Raw genomic sequence first — 22016 nt, forward strand, 5'->3', positions numbered from 1 at the left:
CCTTGGTGATTTGGGAATTCGTGCGTTGTGATGGAATCGTAGGCAGTATGCAGTAACATTGACCAATGCGCGTAGCGATGAATACCTCTGAAAAAGGCTGTCATCGATTTGACAATGAGCGACGAGAACGGGTTAGAAGGATCTTTCTTCCTTACAACATCCCGTTGGCTCCGTAGGAGGAATGTGGCTCCTCTTTCGGCGTGAGACTGTGTAACCATGGCGGTCCATTCCACCAAAGAGGATATTGAGGCAGATCGTTCGCTTGTCATCCTCGTGATGCGCAATCCACAGAATTGTCTTCACCTGATACGTAGTGCCAACATCCGTTTAGTAAAGTTTCTTGAATTTCGGCGACCCTATTAGTCGTCCTCGTAATCCGCAATCCACTGGGTTGTCTTCACTTGATACGTAGTGCCAACATGCGTTTGGTAAAGTTTCTTGAACTTCGGTGACCCTATAAAGTTTTCCATCGTTGTGGAGGAGACGTTACCCAGGCAAGAACGATAGTCCCCTATAAAGTTTTCCATCGTTGTGGAGGAGACGTTACCCAGGCAAGAACGATAGTCGAATCAGTCCAGCAGTAAACTTGAGATATTTCGTTCTTGATAGTTTCGTCGTTGTTGATTCGAAGGGACATTGAATTTCGCTTAGCTCTGGAGAAATTGATTCCAATAATACAGAATCTTTGAGGCCCATTTTATTAGTTCGAATCCGGCTTCAGTTGTCGCTATGATCAGTTGTTTTTGGAGTTAAAAACCTTTGGATGTCGTGAATGCGCCAGTCATTAAAAAATTCATATAAAAATCTTCAGAGAGAGCTGTTGAAGTGTCTTGGTCGACAAGTACGGCGCTGATGCTGTCCCGTAGGTGACAGTCAATAGGCGATACTCTTGGATTGGACTCGTATGATCTGGTTTCCAGAGAATTCGTTGCCAGTCGGTGTCCTCTGGATGCATTATAATCTGACGGTACATTTTGGTGATATCTGCCGTTATAACGACGGGGTACGATCGAAAGCGCATTAGCAGAGTGACCAGATCGACTTGCAGTCTAGGTATTACAAGTAGGATGTCGTTGAGGGATAGGCCGGTGGATGTCTTGGCCGATGCATCGAAGACGACTCGCAGTTTCGTTGTACTGCTTGATTCCTTAATGACAGCGTGATGAGGTAAGTCGGACGCAGGCTTACCTAATGCGCTCTGACGCACGAGCTCCATGTGTTTCATGTCGAGATACTCCTCCATGAATTTATGATATTGAGCTAGAAGAGACGAATCTGCCTGTAAGCATTTTTCAATACTCGACAGTATTCGGATGGCTGTTTTCCTAGAGTCTCCCAACTCCGTGGGCGCTGATTTAAACGGCAACCGAACTGTAAACCTTCCAGTCTGATCTCGGGAATACGTGTGTTCGGAGTTACGTTCGCATAGTCTTTCTTCGGACGTTACATTTTCCTTGGGATTAGCTTTTCCAATTCCCAAAATTTAGACAACTGTGCATCTAAGGTGCAGGAGTGAACGTTTGTCGATGAAGACCACGTGCTTGAGTGGTTAGGCCGTAATTCACCGCCAATTACCCAGCCAAAGATCGTCTTGAATGCCACCGAGAATTTCCCCTTGCCCTTCCGTTTGCCGTCTTCGATGACCTCGAAGTATACATCAGCTCCCAGCAGTACGTCCACGGAACCAGGAATATGACCGGTGGAATCGGCCAGTGGTAACCCTTGTAGGTGATGCCAGTGACTTGGGTTGAATGTTAGACTCGGTAAATCGTCTGTTATCTTGTGGAGAATGAGCACTTCGACTGATATCGTGGTGTCACTTCCAGTTTTGATCTGCAGTTGGACACTGCCACAAGCCGGTGTCTCATTGTAGTAGCGTATTGTGTTTCAAATTTGCAACGCTTACAGGCTCCCGCTTTACAATCGGTGGTCTTGACGAAGACAATTAAAACAGAGAGTGCCTTTTTACCAGTGTCCATCTCTCGTCTAAAGAAGCCTTGATCAATGTTGAGCATTTGAAAATTGGATGGTCGTCACTACAGATGCTTCATTTGGATTTGACGGCCCCATGGTGTGATGACACATGTTTTCTTCTGATACGAGACGTCTTCGGTTCGTGATATTCCTTGGGCAGAATTAGCCAAAGCTCTGGCGCGTTGTTCGAGAAACGTAGTGAGTCCCTCAAACTTCGGACGTTTGGACCCACTTAACGATAGTTCCCATTGGCGTCTAGACTCCGTGTTGAGTTTTTCTTTGACGATGTAGAGAAGAATCGCATCCCAGTGCTGGACCGGCTCCTGATGGATCTGACGTGGCATCGATGAGACAGCGTAGAGCCGTTGCACTCTCTTCCTTCATTGACGCCTGGCTGAAGAGGCTTTTGACATGTTCATCCACATCTTCTCTTGTAGTATTTAACCGGTTGTTGAGAACGTCCCATGCTTCAGCGTAGTTTCCGTCTGTTAACTGGAGGGAATGTATCAGGCGGACGGCATCGGCGTACGTGAAATTCTTCAAATAATGTAATTTCTAGGCACCGGAGAGAGATGTGTTGTTATGGACCATAGCCAGAAACAAATCGTGAAAGGGAAGCCGCTCTGTGTATTCTCCACCAAACTTCGGAAGGTCAATTGGCGGTAACCGAATCTCTGATGATGGTTTGGCAGTCGGCAATCGTTTATTCTCATTCGACCGAAATCCCATTCGACCGAAAGAATTTTAAAATGTAGCCCAATTGGCGGGGTGATTTGGTAATTTATTTATAAGGCGAAGATCCATGTTTAGGTTAGGTTAGGTTAGGTTAGAGTTGGTTAAGTTTACTATTTCAGTTTTGGTTCAGTTACTTTTCTTGACTAGGTGAAGATAAAAATATAATTCATGCTCATTCCATTTTATTTTCAAATAAATGCATAGTACAAAGATATTAAAATGGCATAGCTAAATTCATAGCTACTGCATCTAGTAGGGAGAGTGCTACTTCATTTTGAGATTTCAAAGGCTTCTCGCGGTCTTTGTATTAGCTATCCGCTCCATTGCAAACGTCTTCAGTAACTAAATTGAAAACATAGCAAAAGCCAATTTATATAGCAGCGTTCGGTCCTTTTTTTAGGAAACACGCTCTTCGAACCTCCATGTAACCGCCATCTTCGTCTGTCTCTTAAGTCGCGTTTCATTCTGGTATAAAATAGTTCCTTTTGGATATTTTTATTTACATAATTTTTAGTATATTTTATCAACATTTTAAGTAATAAATCTTATGAATTGAGCTAGTTTAAGAATACGGCCTAATATTCAGCATTGATATAAAAATATATACGTTTTGAAAAAAAATTAAAGATTTCCGTAGTGTAATCAAAATTAATTGTAAATTAAAACATTACTTACAAAATACACAATTTTAACAGGAAACGAGGCCAAGTGTTTGGTAGATAATCATAAAGGAAACGAAAAGATCTATCTCAGATAATAACCTTGAACCAGGTCCAATGCCTTTTATGATAAATACCGCCAAAGAAAATGATATAAATTAAAATAAAAGTTTCGCTCTACTACCTTAAATTAATCTGTTTAAAAATACAGAATGATATAGGCATTTTTCGAAAATACGAACAACGAACAAAATAGTGCTGTTAAATACAACGTGTTATAACGTATTTAAAAATTCAATGTTTTGTTGTATATAGCCAAATTGGGCTACTATAACGATAAGTTCGAAGACCTGTAGCTGGAACTTTCTCTTTTTTACTTAGGCGCCTGCGCAGTGTTGCTATAACAAATATCATTTCTCGCGGAGTCTTGTTTCGTTTTATTCTAACCAACGACGTCACCAGACTAGGGGAAACCCACCCTCCCTCGCGGTTGCCGAAAACTAGTTTCCCGCCACTTTTATATGCGCCAACCTTATAGTGCCGCTTGTAAAAACCTTGGGCCGCACCGGTATTTGAATTTGATCAGTTTCACGAAAAGGATTGGTTGTATCTGCTACCACCTGCGAAATTAAGGCCGAAGTTTTCAAACGCTGGTGCGGTCCTTAGATTACCTCAATAAAAACCAAGGTTAAGTCTTATGTCGCAAACACTTAGGAAGAAGTATGTTGTCATTAATTTCATAAGTTACATTTAACCTAAATTGGTTCTATATTATTATAAGACAAGTAATAAAGGTAAATCTTTAATAAGTACGTTGGTAAGGTGTAACTAAAAAGTGGAAACAATGTGGCAGGGCTATTGTTCCAAATAGCCGTGTTTCTTTTTAACCAGGTAGCTTATTTTTGACTTATTAAGGCTTAGCATATTCAGAAGGGTATGCGACGGTATTTCTTCACTTAAAATTCAGAAAAGAAGTTATAGGGTGAATACCAACGCACTTAGGATTTCTTATTTTACATCCGAGGGGACTTTAACCTGGAAAGGGTATTACAATCACCGTGTCTGTCTGTCCTGCGTGCAAAAAAAACTTTTCATTCGCCGAGAGCGCCGTATTTGAAGATAGAATATAAAGAATGATCAAATGCTGTTTCTATGGTAACGTAATGAAAAAAGAATAATGAGCTAGGTGACGCTAAACTCTTGGCGTACCCACTCTTTGAGCCGGTGGTAGTGGCTCACTCCTGTAATCCAAACCGTCTGGGAGGCAGAGTTTTTGGATGGCCGTGTAAGGACGACCACCAATCCCCCAACGGGTGGTCGCAATACTTCCGCCACGGGTGACCCGTCCCCACGTATCCCCCCGATGGCGTGGCCGTTACACATATCTCGCCCTGATTAATCAGATGGACGAGAGGACTGAACCAGGCTGAGAAATAAGGAATTTTTAAAAACTGGACCTGTGACCAGTAGAGCCTATGTAGTTTAATTAAAAAACTGGCCACTGACCATTTTTATCCATGTTATCTTCCCATAGACGCTAATACAGTAAAAGGCAGCAAGCTGCTGTTTCCCTATAGACCCAACCCGAACAAGCCTACTGAGAGAGAGAGAGAGACTGTTTATATTTCTTTTTGCTAACTGCTAATTTCACTTCTATACTGCGTGTAGAGTGTAGAGTAGACAGACTCACGACATGCAGTCACCCACCCCTACACACAATTGACACAAGGCCAAGCAGTCAAGCACTAAGCATAGAAGCAAAGACCAAACAATTTTAGGGATTAATAAAGTATTTTTTTAATGAACTAAAATCTTGAAGGGAAAAACATGGAATTAATTAAGTGGTCACCAGGGCCACTTACACCCCAAGCATTTAATTTTTAAACTGACCCAGCTAATTTTTAAACTGGTGATTGGCCTGTGATAGTGCCTTATTTCTCACACTGGACTGAACTGTCCCACACGTTACAATCAAATAATAAAAACACACTCTTTGATCTCTGATCGTCTGCCATGGCGGTTGGTCCATTTGCCAGTTACACGGCTGCATTCTAGTTACCTATGAGATTTCTATGGCAATCACCGCATTCGCAGTTTTTGGGATTTTTTAAAACGTTTTCTAAAACACCTTTATGTCCAAAACCACATCTCTTTTTTATGGGTACGTGGTTTCGGAAGTACGGAAGCGCTTTTTTAATTGTGTTGCGTGTTGGCACGTGTATTATCGTGTTGTTGAATGATATGTGTGTTTGTATGTAGTGGGTAACTACTCTCCAACTTCTACTGGTTATTGACTTTTGGGACGGACCGAGTGCTGAGGGCTACGGTAAATGCCTCAACGTCTCAATGGCAGGGTTTCCATCAAATGTTTTCGGTATACGTCTTTTGTCTTTTTGCGGTAATATCGAGCTGGATTCGAACCCGAGCCGTCCTGCATGGCAGGTGAGCGCTCTAACACAGAACCATCGATACATGATACGCTTCTCTGATAGTTAGAAACTCAGCTTAAAAGGAAGAGTATATTAATAGTTAAGGTCTTGCCACCACCCTTCTACGCATTGTAACCCGGCCACATGTTTAAAGGCATTATAAGTCGCTAGATGACTTGAGCCTAAGGTGGTGCCTTGGGTATTAGCCTAGCTTATTATTATTAGTTAATTAAGTTTTAAATTCTTTTACGTATGAAATTATAAAGGTCAAATCTTGTTTTAGCGCGGTCGGCAGAGATAAGAGGGATAAAGGTTAGAACCCTTGGGTGGTTTACATAGTTTTTTTGTCTATCGGTTTTTACTTTTCAAGTGTAATGGTTCATTAATGAAAACAATTTCAAGTTGTATACAACGCGCTCTTATGCCGTTTCGTTTTGCTGTAAACCTTACTCGTAACTTCGTAATTTATTTAACGTTTTTTTATCGGCTTTAACTCACCCCTAGCCCCGTTCTTTATAATCATCATGGGTGCATATATAAACTATCTCCTTAAATATTAATTCCCGAAAAATAATGTTTCGCATTAAAAAACAAAAGAAAAAACTAGCGAAATGTGCTGACTAGTAATTAAAACCTCCTGCACAGCTACTTCTCCGGCAATAATTACCTCTCCGAGGGGACAAAGTCCCCTAGGAGGGGTTATACAACGACCGTGTCTGTCTGTGGGTCTGTGGGTGGGTCTGTGGGTGGGTCTGTGGGTGGGTCTGTCTGTCTGTCAGGACTGCGAACGCGTTCGCATTTTCGGTGCAAAGTGTAATCACTGCGTACGCAGTTTCTCAAAGGGTTGGCAAAACCACCGTGTGACGGTGAGCGTTAACGGATGCATTTGCGGTTTGGTTTGGATGGTGTTTTTTCGCTCACCGTCGTGACGGTTTGGTGTATTACGTTTTTGTAATGTTTATGCGTAGGTTGTGAGTGTTGAATTTGTTGTGTTTGTGTTCTGATGGTTGTGCATGTTGAGTCTGTTGTGTTTATATGGGCGTTTTCTCTCCAACTTCTTCTTAATGACTTTGGGACGGACCGAGTGCTGAGTGTAATGCTACCTCTCAACGTCCAATGGCAGGGTTTCCACCAGTTGTACACGGTATTCGTCTTAGTATCAATTTGCGATCGCATCGGGCGGGATTTGAACCCGAGACCTCCTGATTGACAGGCGGACGTTCTACCACAGAACCACCGACACTTGTTACGCCTTATTGAAAATTAGACCTTCAGCTTTATCGGAAGCGTATTTAATAGAGTACGAAATTTTGGTTTAATTGAAATAGAATTGAAATTGAAATTATTGCATCGAAGAAATTCTAATTTAGCGTTTCTCTATTGATTAAAAACAAATGCGCCACCCAGGTTTCGAACCCAGACCATTCGGCTTGGCAGTCGAGCGCTCTACCACAGAACCACCTATAGCTGCTTAGATTCACTGAAATTAAGACAGGCATCGTAAGCATAATAGGTAATAAAGTCTTTTTTTATTAATGAATTTATGAAGGCCTAATCTGGTATTTTTTAAAGGTTAAATCTTGTTTTAGCGCAGTCAGCCGAGATTAGAGGGTTAAAGGGTAGACCCTGTGGGTGGTCCACTTTCTTAACGACCTATATATAGTTCTGTTAATTCAAAGGAGATAATTTAACGTTAATTGCTTTAAGAGCTGGCGGTTAGTCAAGTGGCTCTCTGTGCTTTGTTGATGGTAAGGTTTTTGCTTCTTGTAAATACATTTGGTGTGGATATTTGGATATCTACGATTTCTAACGCAGTCAATGATTTCTTGGGTGTGCGAGTCATTATATGATATTGGAAATTGGACGGCATTGGTCTTTTTCATGTGGTATGCGTCACAACGTCAACAGGAAGTGAACGAGTCGTCCACTACCAGATATCTACGGTATCTTCATCAAGGGCGAGTGTTGAAATAAAATGAGCGTTAAAGATGCGGCAAGTATTTCGTAAGCGAGTAATTCCAAAAAGCCTCTGTAGATATTTCTTTCATTAAAATTTGCTTCGTATTATATTTAACTGATAAACTTGTTCTGTAAAAGGGTTTAATTCAATTGTGCATTGTTATAGTACGTCTAACTTACTGTTGTAACTACTTAACTTATGATATTCTGAATAAATTAAAATTGGTCGTTTCGTCTCAATTATTTTAATTATAATAAAAATTTTATACCGGGCGGGATAGAAATGGGTTAATATTTTTAACAAATAACTCTAAATTGCGGAGATATATCTTTAAGGGTTATCTCGAGAAATTAATACCACTAGGGACAATTCTTCCGAGGAGAGGTATATTTTGGCTTGCCAACTTGTTATTAAACTGAGACACAGATTTTTCTGAAACACCGTGTGTTTGGGCAATTTGGCGCTGCAGAGCTAACCGAAGTTGCATACGTAAAAGTACAAGAAAAAGAATTTCCCGCAAATCGAGGTGGTGGTTTGCAAAAAATGAATTTTTCCGAATTGAAACTTCGGTTTGACAGCTGACGGACTCCTTTTGTTTCGGCACTTTTCGTCTTTTATTGCAACGCCAAACGTACTTGTCGGTGGTTCTCGTCCGTTTATTAAGAACCGTTTAGTCGTCGCACTTGGGACACGTTACATCTTTCGCAATTAGGTTGAGGCTTCGCAGCCACTCGATTAATTTTAACGGATCCTTGGCCAGATCGTGGATTTCATACTGATTAAATAACGATTATAATCACTATCCTCGTCGCCAGAATGAACAGAATTAAAATCTTCCGAACCTGCGGAACTACGCGAAGACCCGGTATCGGACATGGTTAGCGGAAATTGAATACGGTTTGTGAAATGCTTCTTTCCATTATAAATAAGCTTTGTTTTGGGCACCGTAATTTTAATCCTAAGAACCCACGTCTACTACAGCAGCATATTTCGCGAATATTGTGGTCCTACTGGCGCTATTACCACTCCCAACAAATAAAGAAAGGCTGATTTTCGAAAGGGCAAAAAAAGGTGCGACGGAGAGCTCTCAGAGCTGCCTTCGCCACGGAGTGAATTCATGTCTACGATTTTTTATTTTCATTGATTTTAACCGGCTTCGTTGGGTTGCGGTGGTAGGCTAACCAAGTTTTTTGTTAGTGCTCTCGCTTAAAGTTTTTGTTTTCGCTTTAACTTTTGTTTTCCGTATATATTTGATTGTTTAAGACCTATAATACAATGGGTTGGTTTTTGTCTTTAAAATACGTTTCGTGAGCGTTCTAATAATTGTAAATATGGTCAAGAATGTATTGAAGTTACTAAGAATATTTCAGCATAGCATTAACCCCTGGTACCATCCTCACAGCTTTTGTGAAGAAAGTTCGTCTGTATTTGAGGCGCATTCAAGGTCATACCATATAGCAAACTTGAATGGAAAAGAAGACAAATTTAAGCTACAAAGGCTGCGAGGATGGGAATCAGAATCCTGTAGTTCAATATTCTTAGTAACTTCAATACATTCTTGATATGGTCTGTTCTATTTCTCATTTTTGTTTCTTTATTAATTTAAAACGCTTTTGGTCTAAAGTTGGTTTTTTGTTCTATTGAGATTTGAAATTTGTTTAAGGCAATAACATTTGTAATATTTATTTTAATTATAATAAAAAATATTCTACCGGTCAGGATAGAACCGGGAGTACGTTTTAGGAGGACGCTCTGAATATGGCGGCATATCGTTGAGCGCCGTGTTCAGTAGTTAATCCGCCCAAGGGCAAACTCTTCCAAGGATAAGTATATTTTGGCTTCCCAAATTGTTTTAAAGTAACGTGACCTTCTTGTTTCAATGTGGCTCTTACGTTACAGTATTTTGCTTTTTCAAGTTTGAAGTTTACGAGCACTCACTACAAGCATAAGGCATTTTAATATTCATGACCGAAACGAGTCTAGGTGGCGTAACGGTGTTAGCTTCTCCTATATAGGTAGCCTCTATGATCTAGCGTCTGCTACAGACAAATTAGAAAGTCATAAGAATGTTTTTCTTTAATACACTCTTCAAAATATAAATAAACGATGCCAAAATTACATTAAAATGCAAGTATCATTATTTATTAAGTCAAATTTATCACTAACGATGAGAATAAGCTAATAATGTCTGCTCTAGCCACTACTTATCTAAGTTACAATGGCTAACTAAAGTGACCGGATAGATAGTTTTCGATCGCGAATATTAAAAGATAAAAAGTACTGTTGTAGTTTGTAGGTGGCAGAAGCCTGTAGTAGTAACACTTGTTTTTTCAACAAAATCACAACCTACAATCACTGCTGAGCAGCTTTGCTAGACGTACTATAATTATGATGCAATTCAATAATTCTAGCTACAGTTTCGAAACGTACCGTAATTTCCCAAAATTTCGATATAGAACGCCTTTTTACGCACCATATTTTCAATAATTCTGCAAAAGTAATGGTGTTTGCTTTAGCCTCTACCTATATAGGTTTCAATAGCGCACCCAAGGGGGCGGAGTGATAGTTTTCGGTTGTTCATAATTTTGCATTGTTTGCTTATATTTTGATAAGTTAATTTAAGAAAAAACTTTCTTATGACTTTTTAATTTGTCTGTAGCAGGTCTACGCCAGTTCATACAGTTTAGTAGTTACTGTTTTCTCATTCATAAAACCGTCTATAGAAACACTTCTATTGTAGATTTATACCAAGAATCTATAAATGGTCGTTAATGGTTGTTGATGGTATTGATTTGACGCCTCGAGCTCTCAGCTTACCACGAATAGCTTTTATAGAGTAAATGTGTTTTCCATGTAACTCAAACTACTTGAAATGCGCTTTTATTGTATGTACATGAATTTAGCAATAGCGAGAAAACTCATAAATGCAAGCTCGGTTAAACGTGAAAGCGAAAAATGGAATATTATGAACAATATCATAGAGGATATTATTGAAAACCAATGCTAAACGTTCCAGCTATAAATATACGCCAAATGTTTGAGGTTTGAATTAAGCATTATTTACAGAACGCTACCTTAGAGCAAGAGTCAAGCAAGTCTGAAAACCCCGATTGGAGAAAAACCACTTTTAGGTTCGAAATCTAGCATAATAACAATGATAAGAAGTAATGAAAATTGATAAAAATGGAGTGGAAATATATATTGAAAATATTGTAATGAGTCATCTTAATTTAAAAACACTCAAAGATTCTTATTTTGAATTTCTTTCAATAGTCACGTATCTCGACTTACTTGACTTTTGCTCAAGTAAGGAGGGGAAAAATATCGGTAAATCTGGATTTCGTACTCCCGTGGTGATCATTGAAATACGATTCCGTGACAACACAACGGCGAATACTTTTTCAAGCGAGACAACCTGGCTACGGATTTTCCACGTTAATTATTTGGCCTCATATTATCATAAATATTATCATACATAATCGACATTTAAAGTAAGCTATCAAATAAATAAACGGTTCAGTGTTCTCTTTCTTTGTATTTGAGAGGCAATTAGAGAAAGCTAAAACTACCTGAGCCCTGGATCACTAGCTTCTGTCTAGGAGTTGCAATTACCAATTGTATCTCTACGAAGTTAGATAGGTAAGATAATTTTAAAGATAAAATATATTATTTATTAATATTTTGGTGGGACCGAGGAGCAGATCACTCTGCTACAAGTTGTACTGTACTAATAATGAAGCTAGTTTTAATTTTATTTGATAATGATCTAATAATACGAAGGTGTCCTAATAACCAAAGGAGTGATCTGCCCTACATGTCGCGGCTCTTAATAGGCTTGCATACGGTTATCAATTTATTAAAACTGGTTTGTCGTTTTCATTAAAATACGCTGTGAACATCATATTGAATGTACGGTATATTTATTTGTAGGATATGAATTCGAACTCAGTCACGTATGGAATATTAAAGGTAAACAAACCTAATTTTGCTACAAAAAAAAATAAACCTAAGTGAGAATGGGGAAATAACTACTCAGACCTTTGTGGCAAGGGCAACGGGTTTTTTAGAATATAACAATGGGTAAAAAAACAACTTAATTTGGGTCAAAAACAACCCATTATTTTTAAGAGTGTAGAGAAGTATGCCGGTTTTTCCCTATTTTTCCAACGATGAGTTAAAAGTGTGGCGTACTAGCTTAACAAATAACTTTTTCGAGCAAAACTAAACACCCTGTACAGTATTTGAGTTACTTACCCTTTGATTTATTTGACACAAACTCCATTTAACGACTAGCCAATTTTAAAAATTAAATACTTTTCCAATTTTAAACGCTTAATCTTTTAGGAGAGTCGGATTATGGACGTTGAAGTTCAAATTCTGGATACTGTTCAATTCTACACTCAACAACGTTTAAATGTAAAGTACGTACCGCAAATTTCAATATTTTCCATTGTCTAGTCGTTTACAAATTGTAATCCTATCATATAGAAACCTTTTCCCAGTGCGCAAACACTTCAGATAGACTAAGTCTTAAAATCTTCGAGTCAAATAAACTCAACCCTCAATTAAAAATCGAACTATACAAGTCCATGTATGTTTAAAACGCAAAAAAGATTTCGCTATATTCGGCCCGGGATTACTTCAAAAGATAACATTTTAGAAAGGCCTTGTTGTATTACAAATTATGAGATTCGTTATCTTTGTGGCAGCTAGGAGCAACACACACAGGGAGAACGCAGCTAGCCTTTAAACACGCTAACGCAGTGTTGTGTACAAATTTCATTGGACGAACATTTACACTGAACGTTTTACAGGCGGGGGGAAAGACAATTTCCGAAATTTCCCCTTCCGACGGCAGCAGGCGCTAAAGCGTCTAACCAATGAAAAATGTACTCACGAAAATGCATATGGAGCTAGTTCAATGGTCATATTTTGACCATTGAAATAGCTCGCATTTGGCTTCCTGACTCGACACCGAGCGCCAGCTCTTTTACAACTTTCTTTCCCACTTTTGCATTATTTGAATCATTTAAATAAGTTACCCAATAAATATCAATTCGGAGATTAAGTATGATTATTCACGGACAAAAAGAAATGGCGACGGAGATGGGATTTAAACACTGTAAAGAACCGGCAGATGACAGACGTGATCTAGCCATCGAACCACGCACACGGGAGTTAAGGCAAGTAACGTGGTCGCCAACCGAGAATCAGGAAGCGTCAATAAAGAAAACAAGAATCGCGGTAACGTACGAGTTCATCCTTTTGCATCTAACACCAATAAGCGAATTAATGAGAAGTACACGCGTATTATCAAGCCGCGAATACCCACGAACTATTTCACAACGGATCAACTTTATTTCGCGAAATATCAACTTTACTTTGGCGAGAGTTCGCATCCAAAATATCGATGTGGCCATGATTGGACATTTAAACATATTTGACAATAACACTGAATCTTGGGATGAGTGTGCCGAACGACTCACTGCCTACTTTACGGCAAACGGCAATTCCGACGCCGACACAAAAAGGCGGTGCTACAAACTGTTCTAAGCCCGGACACCTACACCTTGTTACGCAATCAGCTACATCCAGACACAGTTGCTTCGAAAACGTTTGTTCAACTAGTGGACACCCTCTCCAAGCATTTCAAACCCATGAAATTATCAAATTCGAGATTAAGTATGATTATTCATGGAAACAACAGCAAGTAAAGTTAATCAAAACAGTCCTGTTTCGCTGTGGTTTCCCACTTGATTCAAACACATATTGCCGACGTTTATCCATCCATCTCTCGTGACGAGATAAATCTAGACCATGCATAACGGCTCCTTACACTCACTATTACCGTTAACCCCAATAAGTTTTTATGGAAAGGAGATAAACCCCTTTAACAAGTGGGGAGATAACTTGCAAACTCTACGCAGTAGGAGAGGTTCCGAGGCTTCTCCCAGTTGCGCAAGGTGAGATCGAACCCGAGTACTCTTGCTACGAGGTGAAAGTGCTAACCACTCCGCCTCCCCACTGTAAAGAATGCAACAAAGTGTAACACTTTTTAAAATAAATGGGAAGTTATTATTAAATTGAAGTTACGATACGTTGTCTAGGGGAATTAATAATGATATTATAATTAAGTTAAGTGTCAGCATTAGATAAATATAAATGATAATGAAATAGTGCGAGAGTTAAATTAAGTTACGGAGTTATTTAATAAATGAGAACTACTCTAATATTTAAGGTTTAGTTAATATAAAAACAAAACACATATGGCTGGTCAGGCCACAAACTACACATATTTAAATAACAATCCAAGTTTGTTAACAAAAGTTCTAGTCAGGTATAAATATAATTGTTAAATAGTTACAACGGTTTCCATCTGGAAAAGCACTCGGTCCGATATCGTTCGGCAACTACACGAAGGGCATTTTGCCCATCCCAACAGGGCGCGCACAAATCACATCTTGTCCGTATCACCGTGAACTCAATTCTTGTCCAAAGTCTCGCGCGCGAAAGGTTTTAACCCTGTCGGGCACAATGGGTCACCACGTGACCATTTAGCGCGCGAAAGTGTCCGCTCTCTATTTTTCTATTGCAACACTGCACAGTGTTTCGAAATCGACTTTTTAGTGACAAAATTAAAAATCAACTCAATATAATAAATGTATATATATTTCAAATTGTTGTTTTAAGTTGTATCCGAAAATATAAATTATATTTCGCTACCTGCCACCAGAGGGCCAAACGTTCCTCACACGGAATTCCATAGAATTCCTTTTTGCAAAGCGTGTATAGAACTATGTTATACATAAATTTAAAATTTGGTAAAATTCGGTTGAACAGATCTTCTGTAAAATGCAATCAAAGGGCCAATTTTGACCAAAATACGGCTTTTTCTAAAGGCTTTTTATCCAAAAGTTGCAAGTTGTTGCAAAATATTTCATCACTGTCTTGTAGAACCGTTCCCGTAGGATAACTTGCAAAAAACCCGAGCACCAATCACCTCCCAGTTTTTACGATATATCAAGTTTTATCACGTTTAAAAATATTTCTTGAAATAGCTAATTCATGGTGTCTCTGTACATCTTGTTTGCCTTTTCGGTACTAAAAAACCTACTACTAAGGAGAAATACGTAGCTTATTCAAATATTAGTAGGATTTTGTCGTGCCTGGCTTCAAATAGGTTCGAACTAGCTAGGGATTTCTCCTTCGTAGTAGGTTTTTTAGAAACGAAAAGGCAAACAAGATGTACAGAGACACCATGAATTAGCTATTTCAAGAAATATTTTTAAACGTGATAAAACTTGATATATCTTAAGAACTTGGAGGTGATTGGTGCTCGGGTTTTTTGCAAGTTATTCTACGGGAACGGTTCTAAAAGACAGTAATGAAATATTTTGCAACAACTTGCAACTTTTGAATAAAAAGCCTTTAGAAAAAGCCGTATTTTGGTCAAAATTGGCCCTTTGATTGCATTTTACAAAAGATCTGTTCAACCGAATTTTACCAAATTTTAAATTTATGTATAACATAGTTCTATACACGCTTTGCAAAAAAATTCTATGGAATTCCGTGTAGGGAACGTTTGGCCCTCTGGTGGCAGGTAGCGAAATATAATTTATATTTTCGGATACAACTTAAAACAACAATTTGAAATATATATACATTTATTATATTGAGTTGATTTTTAATTTTGTCACTAAAAAGTCGATTTCGAAACACTGTGCACTGGTTGCAACTCGATGGAAAGTTTTAGCAGCGTCACTGGTAATACCCTATATATTGACCATTGTTAGAAGCAACGAAGTATTTTTAAATATTGGGGAGCGAACATAAAGAATATGTACAAAATACGTTACAAAAGTTTAATATACGACCCAAGGGACATAGTTATCGTTATAAGTTTAATATACAATGCACTCCAACCACTTTCAATAGTAAGACAGAAATACCATATTATATGAAAATATATATTTCTAAATTTTTAGCACTATTATACTTGACATTCCATATGAAGAACTGAAAAACTTAAAATGCAATGCACAACCCGACTCGGTAAGTATTTGGTGTATGCAATTATTTTGATATTTATCATTTTCATGGTGGGGATGCAAATAGCACTATTATACAGTTAAAGACGGGATTATTTACATTAACAACGCAAGCACCGTTTCGTCTTTAACTGTATAATAGCATAAGCCTATCAACCCTAAGTTTGAAACGCGCATAGCGCCGTTTGTACCACCACTGGACGGGCGAAAAAGAAGAAATCAGGCGATAGTATCGGCACCTCGTAGACAGTAGCGGCGCTAAGGTTTTTTCACAGGTGGACTTATTATTTTGTGGCCCTTATAACCATGGAGTGTAGCTACACTCCATTTTACAAATTTAGTGACCCCTTATAAATTTTCCAGGAAGCGAGAAGAGCAAGGTCGTTTTCTTGATGCGGCTCTCGTCGCGTTAACTGGACCCCCTAGGACCTTGTATCCGACCTGGAGGGGACAAGTGCACGACCGGGGTATTTCCCTAAATTCCCTTTCTTTTCTTTCTATTGTCCATTCAACTTTCTCTCCATTTCCGCTCCCTTCCTCCCGAATCTATCTGTTTATGGTCTACTATCTTATTGAGTAAACAAATTGATTTTGAAAGTTTTTTCCAGAAAAAGTTTTCTTGGCATTAAAGATAAAGAAAATTCATAAATTCAAATATGTGGCCTCTTAATTATAAATATGTGGCCTTTTTAATATAAATATGTGGCCCCTCTCAGAAATTCAGGGGGGCTAAAGCCCATTTCAGCCCACCCTTAGCGCCGCTACTGCTCGTAGAGATAAAGTGAAGCTTCTTCCTTCCCCCTTTCTCTCTCTACGCACCTCTCTCTTACTAAAGCAGCTGGCATCATGCATTGTGAGACGCGTTACGTTTCTCTTTTCCGCCACCGGGTGGATTTAGCGCTGTACTTTTGATAGTCGTTAGCTTGAACCAACACTGCCTTCGATTCAAACTTAGGGTTGATAGGCTTATGATAACAGTGGTGTTTTATTTTTAAAGTAATTCATGTACAGTTTTGCTCTTCTATAGTTGGTAGTCAAATGAACACTTACAAAATTTAATAATAGTCAGCTAGGCTCAAGGTTGGTAGAAGTGCGGTAAAACGCACTATTGAGCTAGGCTAATGCCCAAGGCACCGCCTAAGACAAAATCATCAAGCGACTTTTAAAGCCATTAATTAAACTAAAAGAATCAATTTTAAAACTTGCTAACGTTAACGGTAATAGTAAGCTGTTGACTCGCGTTGAATGATGAACTTTCCACCACCCTCCTACGCCGGCCATCGTTAATTGGCTTGACAAGATACTAGTTTATTAAAACCTGTGTGGTTCCTTGGGTATTAACTTAGCTGACGTAAAAATAACTGGTAACTTTGACTTTAAAAGTGGCTAGCATTTTTACGAGTTCATAGAAAGAAGTTTTTTTGGTCATACTTGAGCAATTGTTCAAAGTATATCTGAATGTTCTTCATTGCATTATTCAAATTGACTTTTGTTAACGGTTTGTTTTAAAAATTTCAGTATTACGACATTTTATGTTTGGCGTGTGATATTAACAATTTTATTGATTGTGGAGAGTTTTTTTCGTCGACGCCATTCTCGTTCAGCGAAACTTTAATTCTTTCTCGGACTCCGGAACTGTTCGTGGAGGCTTCTCTGGTTTTTCTAAAACTAGATATAGAAGTAAGATATTCGAATCAGTTATTATTCAAAATAATGAAAAGCAAAGAGAATAGGCGCTTCAATAAATGCTGCTCTCCTTTTCTTACCTCCCCTTCGCGCATGCGCGAGTCACTGAAAATGTCACGTGTTTATGTTAACTTTATTTGTAAGGAGGCGCTTGTGAACTTGAACGAGCTCTTCCGTAACTCATTATATTAAATACTAATAAAAGTTGGTAATATAATAATAAAATAAAAGTATTATTTTATTTTTATAAATACAAATTCACGAATTCTGTAATTTGTTTTACTACATTTTGTGTTAATTTAAATATAGCTATTTTGTAGAACACCCACGAAAGGTGCAACGGTTAGCGCCATATGCTGATTTTCTTTGGTACTCATAGTTCAAAATGCTTCCCCTTAAGCAGCGCGCGCTTTCAAATATACGCTTTTACAAGTATGTCCTGCCTCTCTATTACTAGTTCTAGGCAAATCACTGAACAGGTTTTATTGAAGCGTCAATTATCTGGGAATGTATTTGAAACAACTCGCCTAAAAAGATTCGTTTATGAGGCGAAAGATTTTATTGATAGATACTAAAGGAAGATGACTACCATTTTGGGGATTAGCCTAGTTGATTATTATTATTATTATTATTTGGGAGACGATTTATAGAGTTTCAGCCAGTCCACCTCGTGATCTGCCAGTTTGATGCTTCATTGGATTCCCAAAAAAAAACTTGCTTCCGGTGCTAGGGACGTTTCCCCCCCACCGTGACAAGGGAAAGCAATATCATAATGGTGAATCGTCTCCACAATGCTCATCGTCCCAAGGAATAAATAAATAAATACGTGGTTTGTTCCATTAAAACGATTTTGTTTATAACTTTTTAAATTAATATTTAATATCCATTCTCCATAATAAACTAACTTTCTAGTTTCAGTAAAACGTTAATAATTTGACATTTACAGACCAAAAACATTTTTTGAAATAATTTTCGATCTTCCAAGGTGTTTAGTTAATAAGATATAATAGTGAGAGCGCATGGTATACTCGTGCCTTGAACTATGTTCTCGACTACCTAATTTTTATTTTTCAAAAAAACTTACTGGAAAAACCTTTATAAGCAAAAAACCCGCTTGTTGCTGAGGGCGCGCGCATCTTCGTTTACGTGTGTTTTGAAAATTTGTATTCTAACAAGGAGAGTACCCGAGGTGTTTATTGCCGATTTAGTTCAAAGTCGGCCGTAATGTGGACCTATATGAGATATGAAATTTCCCAAAAGGAGACGTTGCACTACCCATTAGATTTGCCAAGGCAACCGAAAATGTTTTTGACCACTTACAACCAAAATTTTTCCCTTATTTCTTCTTCATATGAATACCCACGAGTTCGTTGTGGAAAATCGTGAATTTTTCAAATGCCGGAGAAGACGCTTTCTTAATAGCCCGCTCAGGTGTTTGTACGAGATGGAAATCTATCCGATTTCTCAAGTTCTCCATTGTTTTACCTATTATTGAAACGAAATGAGATTAGTACTTATTATTCCGATAATTTGTATACGTGGCTACTTGCGTATAAACTAAATTACATTTATTAAACCAAAAGAATTTATTTCGCGCAATAAATACTGTTGGTAAAAAAAAATAATCTACTTATTTTTCATTTACTTTGATTAATAACGTACCAAAACAGGAGTTGTTTAAAAGTTTGAAAAAATCTTTTTCAAAACTGTTTTTGGCAAGTTTCCTCTTTTCGGTATTGAAATTTATGAATGGGCGAAGCCAGGGAGACTGATGGAAAGAGAGTATTCTGTGAACTTTCGTGAGTTTAAGTCCCTTCGATACGTAGTATTTTAAATTACGATAGTGAACTACGTATCGCTCTTTGTTGTTGAGATTAGGGACGAGCTTAGGCAGAGTGTCTTTTGCGGGGAGGTTTCATCTTTGAAGCATCAGTTTGTAATAGGAAGAAAATTGATCCGTAGTTATTCTTTGAGATTCGGGTGCGAGGGGGTAGCAGTTGTGTTCATGATGCAACTCAACGGGGTATTCCAAGTCGACTTCCAAAATGAAGCCGTAGGGAGACTCGTGCGATAAAGTAAGCACATGTTTATGGGTGTAGTCGAGTAGGTCTTCGACGGGAACCCAAGCGAACCTACTCGTGGGTAAGTAATCGACCATGGTGAACCCGTAGAGATTATTTTTGTCGAGGTACATGATGTAATTACACTCTTTATTGGGGTCGTAGCTTTCGGGGATGTACGGGTTATTGGCTTCGGCGTAGCGGTGACTAATCATCGAAACTCCTCCCCGAATGCCACGTTCAATAAACAAGTGCATGTCAATATCGAGTAGTAGCTCCAACTTCACTTTTGTCATGTGGAGGGCTGACTCCCAGGCAAACCCTGGTCCCGTGTACGCGTGCGCGCAATCTAGGCCGTAGTATTCTACACACATAGCGCGGAAACTCTCGAATACGTCAGCGAGTTGGAGGGTATCCGCCTGCACGTACAAATCGTGTAGTTCACCTGTTGAAGAATTTTATCACTACCACTATTACATTTAGTAATAGAATAGGGCTATAAATAATACCTAGATTTTGTATGTTAAAAATGTTCCACACTTGGCGGACATTTTCGTAACTCTCATCCGTTAAATGTTCGCCAGTGAGGGTGTTGAAAAATGTCTCTTTGGGTGGTAGTGCTGTATCTTCAAACTTGTCTACGTCACTCATGTAGTCGTAGGGATACGTTAACTTTTTGAGCAAATACGGGATTTGATGAGTTGGATAGAAAGAGCTCAAGATGGGGAATTTTTCTTGACCTCCAGTGGCTAAATTTGAAATTAAAGTTTCGAGACTAGCGGGCATAAAGCGAATAGAATCGATGAAACGGAGGCGACCGAAAGTGAAGCTGATATACGTTTCGGCGTTAGATGGAATACAGGAAATGTTTACACTTTTTATCAACCCAATCCTTTGCATGATAAGATGGGCATCGTATCTGAAATTTTATATAAACACGTTATAGTTTGTAAATATTGGAATTAAAGAAAAAATACAATACCGTGATAAATTATGCATGATGACCGGCGTGAAATTTCCCACTCGCAGCTTTAGATTACAAGAATTATGCGCGACTCCCCGGAAACGTCCTAATAATTATAATTACGCGTTAACTTATTTATATCTAAAATAATCAAATACGTAAGTCGTACCGGTATAATGACAATGATCTCTGACTGCCGGATCATCTTGCGTAAGAATTTTCTGACACACGTAACATTGTGTCGCGGTACGGCACAATTCTTCTTCGACTGGTGTGAGATTCATTGGAATATTTTCCTTCAATAATTTGGTGATGGTGCTCCGTTCCATCAACAAACTTTCAAGAAAAATGTCGATAGCGTCGGTTCCCCTATACGTAACAGGGGCATTTGGCTTTCCTGTAATAATGATAAACGTCGCAGCGAAAATAAACTTTTTAATGAAACCAAATATAAATACCGTCGGGTCCTATTACGACGTAACTAAAACCACAAGCTACGTGCTCCGAAAGTTTCGTTGTTGATGATAGTGAGGAATCGGGTAAACAAGACTGGATTCTGTCAATTATAGATTCAAAATCCGCGTAAATGACGTAGGGAACCTAAAAATAAATGTGTTAAGCTCTTAAATTCATGAATTTCCGAAATTATTTTTTACCTTTTGAAGCCAATCAATTTTTTCGAATTTTAAACGGGATTTTTGTGTGGCATTTTGACAAGTTGGGGGTCGTGAACGTTGCAGTTTTTCACGTGTTCACTATGGTTTCTAGCACTATTTTGTTCAATTCGCGTACGTAATAAAAATGTTCCACTTTAAGACCCGCTTCTTATTTAAGTGATTTTTTAAATACTTCATTAATGCTGGTTTTAATGTTAAAATTAATATTTCGGAGTCTGTTTGGGTCGTTTTCGGAGTATACCGCGAACTGACGATAGCGTCCGCAAGAACGGAGACTTCTTCAATGTTTTGAAGAAAATCGTCCGCCGATTGCTCGGATACGCCGACGGTTAGGAGATTTTGAAGCGGTTGGGGGTTGTCTTGATATCGGTGGTCTGGTGTGGCTGAAAGTGGGCTAAACTGATGAACTCGCGAATGTTGAATTAATTTGTATCTTCGCGCAAAACTAATGTTACAGGTTGAACAAACATATTTTACATTTTCGTGTTGTTCTCGTACGTGGCGATTTAAAATTGACTTTTTAGAAAACTGTTTCGCGCATACGGTACACGGAAACATTTGTATGGTCTAGCTGTTTATCGCAACTGGTAAAGAGTGGAGGACTGACCCGATCTTTTATACCCTCCGCTTTCATGCCTATAGATCTGATATGTGTTAGACTCTGAACTCCATATATGTGAGATATTTTTATTTATAAAAACTCTATGTATCCCACTGTAGATTTTGTAATATGGTAACGTTAACCAATATTTCCAGTATTATTTTTAATTTTTTTTTAATTGGTGTTCACTGACATATCCATTACTATTCAGTGGTACATCTAT

The 22016-nt window shown here is 38.5% G+C and overlaps 1 protein-coding gene across 1 annotated transcript; it reads right to left on the reverse strand.

The window, feature by feature from the left end:
* Positions 1-793: 793 nt before the first annotated feature.
* Positions 794-2318, reverse strand: LOC149966159 (uncharacterized). Its single transcript, XM_090167364.1, has 3 exons — positions 2041-2318; positions 1566-1846; positions 794-1464 (listed from the first exon to the last, which is right to left on the reverse strand). Exons 1-3 carry the CDS (start codon positions 2316-2318, stop codon positions 794-796), a joined length of 1230 nt encoding a protein of 409 aa, XP_090023490.1.
* Between the last annotated feature and the right edge of the window lie 19698 nt (positions 2319-22016).

This window comes from Leiobunum rupestre, chromosome 1, assembly GCF_980474605.1.
Source record: "Leiobunum rupestre chromosome 1, qqLeiRupe1.1.hap1, whole genome shotgun sequence".
NCBI classification, from domain to species: Eukaryota; Metazoa; Arthropoda; class Arachnida; order Opiliones; family Sclerosomatidae; genus Leiobunum; species Leiobunum rupestre.

What these genes read in the sequence shown, in the direction of transcription:
- LOC149966159 (XM_090167364.1), bottom strand. Translation starts at nt 2,318, where the DNA reads ATGCCACGTCAGATCCATCAGGAGCCGGTCCAGCACTGGGATGCGATT. An exon ending in CAAATCCAAATGAAGCATCT is followed by an intron (nt 1,847 to 2,040) that starts GTAGTGACGACC and finishes GGCTTGTGGCAG; the next exon opens with TGTCCAACTGCAGATCAAAA. An exon ending in CTTTGGCTGGGTAATTGGCG is followed by an intron (nt 1,465 to 1,565) that starts GTGAATTACGGC and finishes GAATTGGAAAAG; the next exon opens with CTAATCCCAAGGAAAATGTA.